The sequence below is a fragment of the Oncorhynchus gorbuscha genome, linkage group LG07 (genome assembly GCF_021184085.1).
Source record: "Oncorhynchus gorbuscha isolate QuinsamMale2020 ecotype Even-year linkage group LG07, OgorEven_v1.0, whole genome shotgun sequence".
Taxonomy (NCBI): domain Eukaryota; kingdom Metazoa; phylum Chordata; class Actinopteri; order Salmoniformes; family Salmonidae; genus Oncorhynchus; species Oncorhynchus gorbuscha.
In genome coordinates this window covers 48,541,236-48,549,284 of record NC_060179.1, presented here as the reverse complement: position 1 = coordinate 48,549,284, position 8,049 = coordinate 48,541,236, and the positions used below count along the sequence as shown (strand labels likewise).

At 42.2% G+C, this 8,049-nt stretch overlaps 1 protein-coding gene across 4 annotated transcripts in view; it reads right to left on the bottom strand.

Moving 5' to 3' along the window:
• Positions 1–443: 443 nt before the first annotated feature.
• The window catches only part of LOC124039944 (nebulin-related anchoring protein), a 107,449-nt gene continuing 99,843 nt past the window's right edge, over positions 444–8,049 (bottom strand). For 3 of the 4 annotated variants that reach the window (XM_046356525.1, XM_046356527.1, XM_046356528.1), the window contains 3 exons: positions 5,382–5,693; positions 3,535–3,693; positions 444–1,346 (listed from right to left, as the gene is read on the bottom strand). In XM_046356525.1, the coding sequence (XP_046212481.1) occupies positions 1,056–1,346; positions 3,535–3,693; positions 5,382–5,693 (762 nt within the window). In that variant the 3' untranslated portion in view covers positions 444–1,055. The remainder of the gene's footprint in view (positions 1,347–3,534; positions 3,694–5,381; positions 5,694–8,049) is intronic. The other variant, XM_046356526.1, reaches the window with a different exon arrangement.

Here is an 8,049-nt window from a genome sequence, read left to right as displayed (position 1 = left end):
ACAGACACTTGCAGGCAAATTCACCTTTCAGCAGGACAATAACATAAAACACAAAGCCAAAATACACTTGAGTTGCTTACCAAGACGACATTGAATGATTCTAAATGACCTGGTTACAGTTTTGACTTAAATCAGCTTGAAAATCTATGGCAAGACTTAAAAATGCCTGTCTAGCAATGATCAACAACCAACTTGACAGAATTTTATAAATAATAAATGTGCAAATATTGTAGGATCCAGGTATGCAAAGCTCTTAGAGACTCGTGTCTGTAATCGCTGCCAAAGATCCTTCTAACAAGAATTGATTCAGGGGTGTGAATACTTATGCAAATGAGATATTTCTGTATTTCATTTTCAATACATTTGCAAACATTTCAAAAAACATGTTTTCAACTTTGTCATTATGGGGTATTGTGTGTAGATGGGTAAGGAAAATAATTGATTTAATACATTTTGAATTCGGGGTGTAAGGCAACAAAATGTGGAGGGGTATGAAGTCAAGGGGTATGAATACTTTCTGAAGGCACTGTAACAAAAATATAAACTTGTCATTGTTGAAAAATAAATTATGACATTCTCATATACTTTCTTATGAATGTTGTGTATGGGTTATGAATGTGTAATGAGGTAACCTTCCACATAAACCACTTGAAGCACTTTTCAATTCCCTTCCTGATTCTACATGCACAGTTCCCTCACAACATTATCTAATTTTATCTTGGGGTAGACATTGCTCTTAATAGATCTAGGATCAGGTAACCCAACTCCAATCCCTTACTTCATCCATCAGGTGAATTAAAAAAGACCAGACCCTATATCAGTTAGAAGCAACTTCCACCTACCCCCTAGGGCAGGGGTGTCAAACTCATTCCATGGAGGGCCAAGTGTCTGCTGGTTTAAGACCTAGACAACCAGATGAGGTGAGTTCCTTACCAATTAGTGACCTTAATTCATCAATCAAGTACAAGGGAGGAGTGAAAACGCACAGACACTCGGCCCCCTCCGTGGAATAAGTGTGATACATGCCCTAAGGCAACACCTTCTCACAACATTGTCTAAGCATTTTCTATGGCCGATGCCTCACTAGTTGTGGACATCTTGACTGTGTTCTCAATGGCTGAGACAGAGGTGGAAGCCATCATTGACTCTATGGCTGAGTTGGAAGACATCATTAACTTCTTGACGCTGCTATCCATGGAGGAGGAATTGGACTTCTTCACCGTTTGGATGGTCTTCTTCCTCTTGACGTGGAGGATCTCCATTGCGTCTAGATTGACTCCCGACTGCTGGAACTCTTTGCTGGTCTCAACAGGTTCTGACACCTGCTGCTGCTCCTCCATCTGCTGCTGGTGGATGAAGAGAGAGATTGGACATATTTACACCTTCCATATTAGTTTTGTGTGTGACCAGACTCCTTGCAGATATAAATGTGTTAGATCTGTCATTCTCATTGATAAGTGGAGATCAAATCCTAAAATCTAATTGTATGTCATATGCTTCGTAAACAACAGGTAGATCTGTGAATCTTCCCAACAATGAAGAGAAGGAATAAAGGAGAAATAATAGAATAATAATAATAACAAAAAGGAATCACACAATGAGTACTGATAACATGGCTATATACACAGGGCACCACTACGGAGTCCATGTGCAGAGAGCTTGGGGGTAGAAGCTGTTCAGGGTCCTGTTGGTTCCAGACTTGGTGCATCGGTACCGCTTCCCGTGCATTTGCAGAGAGAACAGTCTGACTTGGGTAGCTGGAGTCTTTGACAATATTTTGTGCCTTCCACTGAAACAGGATGCACCTGAACTCAGTTTCAAGTCTCATAGCAAAGAGTCTGAATACGAATGTAAATAAGTTATGTTTTTGATTTGTAATACATTTGCAAAAATGTATAAAACCTGTTTTCACATTGTCATTATGGGATGTTGTATGTAGATTGATTCCATATTGCAATAGCATTTTCATTTTTAACAATTGGCGTTGCACGAACAGGATTCACCTTTGAGAGAGACTTGGTGGGAAGGAGAATCGGTAGTGGAGGTGAACAGACTAAAATAAAAAAAAAGGTAAGCTAGTTTCTTACCAATACCTCCTGTGCCTCATAAGGGCCATCAACCCTTTCTGTATCTGTAGGAGAGTGAAGTTTCAATTTGTTTATGTGATTGTTGGTGAGAGGCGTACCCTGAAATAGAGGCCGGTCATCATAAGAATGCAGACTATTGGTAGTAGTTTTGAATTTGGGGGAAGGACTGTGAAATATCCGGAATGTCTAGCACAGATCTATAAAAGGTCTCCGGGTGGGGGCCTACGTGCTCCGGCATTACGGTCGGGTTAAGTCATCGTATGGTCTGAGGTGGGATTTCAGTATACAGAGTCTCACCAGAACGTTGTTCGGAGGGTCGTTCAACGCAGACGGGTCATATTAGGTGATCGATTCGGGTGCGTCCCTATCAGAGAATAGACGTGCAGTTGTGCCATGTTCGCCGCAAAGACAAGGGAAGGGGAAGGGAATACTGGAGTGGAGACTTGTTTTTAATATAGGTGAAAACAATGACTGTGTGCTGGCTTTCATGGGCGAGAGCTGTATTTCATGAAAGTATCCACAGGTGAATGTATACACTGTTCAAAAGTTTGGGGTTACTTTCTTTTTGAAAGAGAAGCACATTTTGTTGTCCATTAAAATAACATCAAATTGATCAGAAATACAGTGTAGACATTGTTAATGTTATAAATGACTATTGTCACGGAATAGCTACATAGGCGCACAGAGGCCCATTATCAGCAACCATCACTGCTGTGTTCCAATGGCACGTTGTGTTAGCTAATCCAAGTTTATAATTTTAAAAGGCTAATTGGTCATTAGAAAACCATTTTGCAATTATGTTCGCACTGCTGAAAACTGTCGTCCTGATTAAAGAAGCAATAAATCTGTCCTTCTTTAAACTAGTTGAGTATCTGGTACATCAGCATTTGTGAGTTACAGGCTTACAAAATGGCCAGAAACAAATAACTTTCTTCTGAAACTCGTCAGTCTATTCTTGTTCTGAGAAATGAAGGCTATTCCATGCGAGAAATTGCCAAGAAACTGAAGATCTCAACGCTGTGTACTACTCCCTTAACAGAATAGCGCAAACTGGCGCTAACCAGAATAGAAAGAGGAGTGGGAGGCCCCGGTGCACAATTGAGCAATAGGACAAGTACATTAGTGTCTAGTTTGAGAAACAGATGCCTCACAAGTCCTCAACTGACAGCTTCATTTAAATAGTACCGGCAAAACACCAGTCTCAACGTCACCAGTGAAGAGGCAACTCCGGGATGCTGGCCTTCTAAGCAGAGTTGCAAAGAAAAAGACATATCTCAGACTGGCCAATAAAAATAAAAGATTAAGATGGGCAGAAGAACACAAGACACTGGACAGAGGAACTTGAAACTTCTCTTGAGCTTTTTCTCAATTTCTTATTGCAAAGAGGTTGCAATAGCATTTTATTTAAACAATATACATAAAAGCATGCTGTATTTCGCTCTCTCACCATCATCATCATGTGTTGGTACTGGGCAATGGCCTCCTCAGTGCTCACGCTCTCCGCCAGGCCCAGTTCTGCAGCCCGCCGGGCCATCTCCACCTTATGGGAGCCAGGGGGGGTCCAGCCCACACCCCTGATCCAGTTCAGATCTGACTTGTAGTTCACCTGCAACAGATCGCGTTGGGTGGGGTGGGGGGGGCACAAGTCGATATTAGGAAGGTAATCCTAATGTTTTGTACACACAGTGCATATCTTGTACCAGTCAAAAGGGTTTTTCTTGAATTTGACCATTTTCTACATTGTAGAATAATAGTGAAGACATCAAAACTATGAACTAACTCATATGAAATAATGTAGTAACCAAAAAAAGTGTTCAACAAATCTAAATATATTTTACATGTTAGATTCTTCTAAGTTGCCACCCTTTGCCTTGATGAAAGCTGCGCACACTTGGCATTCTCTCAACCAGCTTCATGAGGTAGTCACCTAGAATGCATTTCAAGTAATAGGTGTGCCTTCTTAAAAAGTTAATTTGTGGAATTTCTTTCCTTCTTAATGCGTTTGAGCCAATCAGTTCTGTTGTGACAAGGTAGGGGTGGTATACAGAAGATAACCCTATTTGGTAAAAGACCAAGTCCATATTATGTCAAGAACAGCTCAAATAAGCAAAGTGAAATGACAGTCCATCATTACTTTAAACATGAAGGTCAGTCAAGAACTTTGAAAGTTTCTTCAAGTGCAGTCGCAAAACCATCAAGCGCTATGATGAAACTGGTTCTCATGAGGACCGCCACAGGAAAGGAAGACCCAGAGTTACCTCTGCTGTAGAGGATATGTTCATTAGAGTTAACCGCACCTCAGATTGGCAGCCCAAATAGATGCTTAACAGAGTTCAAGTAACAGACACATCTCAACATCAACTGTCCAGAGGAGACTGCATGAATCAGGCATTCATGTCGAATTACAGCAAATAAACCAGTACTAAAGGACACCACTAAGAAGAAGAGACTTGCTTGGGCCAAGAAACACGAGCAGTGGACATTAGACCAGTGGAAATCTGTTCTTTGGTCTGATGAGTCCAAATATGAGATTTTTGGTTCCAACCATTGTGTCTTGTGAGACACAGTAGGCGAACGGATGATCTCTGCATGTGTGATTCCCACTGTGAAGCATGGAGGAGGTGGTGTGAAGGTGTGGGTGTGCTTTGCTGGTGACACTGTCTGTGATTTATTTACAATTCAAGGCACATTTAACCAGCATGGCTACCACAGCATTCTGCAGCGGTACGCCATCCCATATGGTTTGCACTTAGTGAAACTATCATATGTTTTTCAACATGACAATGACCCAACACACCTCCAGGCTGTGTAAGGGCTATTTGACCAAGAAGGAGAGTGATGGAGTGATGCATCAGATGACCTGGCCTCCACAATCACCCGACCTCAACCCAATTGAGATGGTTTGGGATGAGTTGGACCGCAGAGTGAAGGAAAAGCAGCCAACAAGTGCTCAGCATATGTGGGAACTCCTTCAAGACTGTTGGGAAAGCATTCCAGGTGAAGCTGGTTGAGAAAATACCAAGAGTGTGCAAAGCTGTCATCAAGGCAAAGGGTGGCTACTTTGAAGAATCTAACATTAAAATATATTTTGATTTGTTTAACACTTTTTTGGTTACTACATGATTCCATGTGTTATTTCATAGTTTTGATGTCTTCACTATTATATTATTCTCTGCACTGGAATCCCAGTAAATTGAGTATACCTTAAACTCTAAACCTTTTCTACAATTTACAATGGGTACCCCCCCACAGACACACAAACACATTCATGCACGAGCACACACACACACTCACGTCACTCTGCAGCTTGTAGGCCTGCTTGGCGTGTTGAACGTTGAGTTGCTGGGGGTCAAAGGTGTAGTCATGGAGCCTCTGGTGGTAGGTCTGGTTGCTGGCCAGAGCTTGGCTCTTCTTGGCCTGTTGGAACACAGGCTGGTTGGCATGCATCTTGAACTGGGAGCGCGTCTCTTGAGCCTGCCTCTTGTACCCCAGGCAGCTCTGGAGCTTGCTGGCTGCCAGGGAGTGCACCATCTTTGGGTCATCTTCGACACTGAGCATCCCCACCTGCTGACCCTTCTCCTTCACAAAGGCTTCCTTGTAGCGGAACTGAGGGTGCAAAGACAGGACCATTTTAGAGAATCGAATTCCACTTGGCTCTACACTTGGCTCTCATGATCCTGACCGGTCTATAGTTTCAGCCCATCAACTGATGTGGAAAACAGTAAGCCGGTTTTTCATTTCCAAAAAGTCACAGAAGATGTGGTCTTATCTGCACTATCTGTTATAGATTCGAAGAAATCATTAGGCGCTGACAATCTGGATCCATATTTACTCAAATGCGGGGCACCTATAATTACTAGTGCAGTGACGCATATCTTTAATCAAACATTAGTCATAGGAAAGATTCCTAAATCTTGAAAAACAGCTTTTGTTTTACCACTCCTCAAGGGAGGTGATGGTAGTGAATTGGATTATTATCGGCCCATCTCTAAGCTCTCCTGTTTGGCTAAAATTTAGAGTCATTGGTGCTACAACAACTACAATAATTTTTAACTGTTAAAAATACTCTTTCGAGCAATCAATCTGGCTTCAGACCTAAACACAGTAGCACTATGGCCACTGTACGTGTTGTAAATTATATTACAAATGCCCTAGATAATACAAAGTACTGTGCCGCCTTGTTCATAGATTTGTCTAACGCTTTTGACACTGTAGACCATATGATACTTTTGGGTAAACTGTCATCAATAGGACTGGGATCGGATGCCTGTTGTTGGAGTCGATGACATCCAGTCGGAGCCATTGGAGTTGGTTAAAGGGGTCCTCCAAGGTTCTATACTTGGTCCATTACTGTTCTCTCCACATAAACAATAATGGTGATGAGGTAAGAACGTGTCAAATACAAGTCGCAAGTTTACATACATTTAGGTTGGAGTCATTAAAACTAGTTTTTCAACCACTCCACAACTTTCTTGTTAACAAACTATAGTTTTGGCAAGTTGGTTAGGACATCTACTTTGTGCATGACACAAGTCATTTTTTCCAAAACTTGTTTATAGACAGATTTCTTCACGTATAATTCACTGTATCACCATTCCAGTGGGTCAGAAGTTTACATACACTAAGTTGACTGTGCCTTTAAACAGCTTGGGAAAATGACGGAAAATTATGTCATGGCTTTAGAAGCTTCTGATAGGCTAATTGACATCATTTGAGTTAATTGGAGGTGTACTTGTGGATGCATGTCAAGGCCTGCCTTCAAACTCAGTGCCTCTTTGCATGACATCATGGGGGAAAAAAATCAAAAGAAATCAGCAAAGACATCAATAAAAATTTGAAGACCTCAAGTCTGGTTCATCCTTGGGAGCAATTTCCAAATGCCTGAAGGTACCACGTTCATCTGTACAAACAATAGTACGCAAGTATAAACACCATGGGACCACGCAGCTGTCATACCGCTCAGGAAGGAGACGCGATCTATCTCCTAGAGATGAACGTACTTTGGTGCGAAAAGTGCAAATCAATCCAGAACAACAGCAAAGGACCTTGTGAAGATGCTTGAGGAAACCGTTGAAAAGTATCAATATCCACAGTAAAACAACTCCTATATCAATATAACCTGAAAGGCCATTCAGCAAGGAAGAAGCCACTGCTCCAAAACCGCCATAAAAAAAACAGACTACGGTTTGCAACTGCACATGGGGACAAATCATACTTTTTGTAGAAATGTCCTCTGGTCTGAAGAAACAAAAATAGAACTGTTTGGCCATAATGACCATCGTTATGTTTGGAGGGAAAAGGGGGAGGTTTACAAGCCAAAGAATACCATCCAAACCGTGAAGCACGGGGGTGGCAGCATCATGTTGTGGGGGTGCTTTGCTGCAGGAGGCACTGGTGCACTTCACAAAATAGATGGCGTTATGAGGAATGAAAATTATGTGGATATATTGAAGCAACATCTCAAGACATCAGTCAGGAATCTAAAGCTTGGTTGCAAATGGGACTTCCAAATGGACAATGACCCCAAGCATACTTCCAAAGCTGTGGCAAAATGGCTTAAGGACAACAAAGTCAAGGTATTGGAGTGGCCATCACAAAGCCCTGACCTCAATCCCATAGACAATTTGTGGGCAGAACTGAAAAACTGATGATGATTGTGGACTTCAGGAAACAGCAGAGGGAACACCCCCCTATCCACATCGATGGAACAGTAGTGGAGAGGGTAGCTAGTTTTAAGTTCCTCGGCATACACATCACAGACAAACTGAATTGGTCCACTCACACTGACAGCGTCGTGAAGAAGGCGCAGCAGCACCTATTCAACCTCAGGAGGCTGAAGAAATTCGGCTTGTCACCAACAGCACTCACAAACGTCTACAGATGCACAATCGAGAGCATCCTGGCGGGCTGTATCACCGCCTGGTACGGCAACTGCTCCGCCCTCAACCGTAAGGCTCTCCAG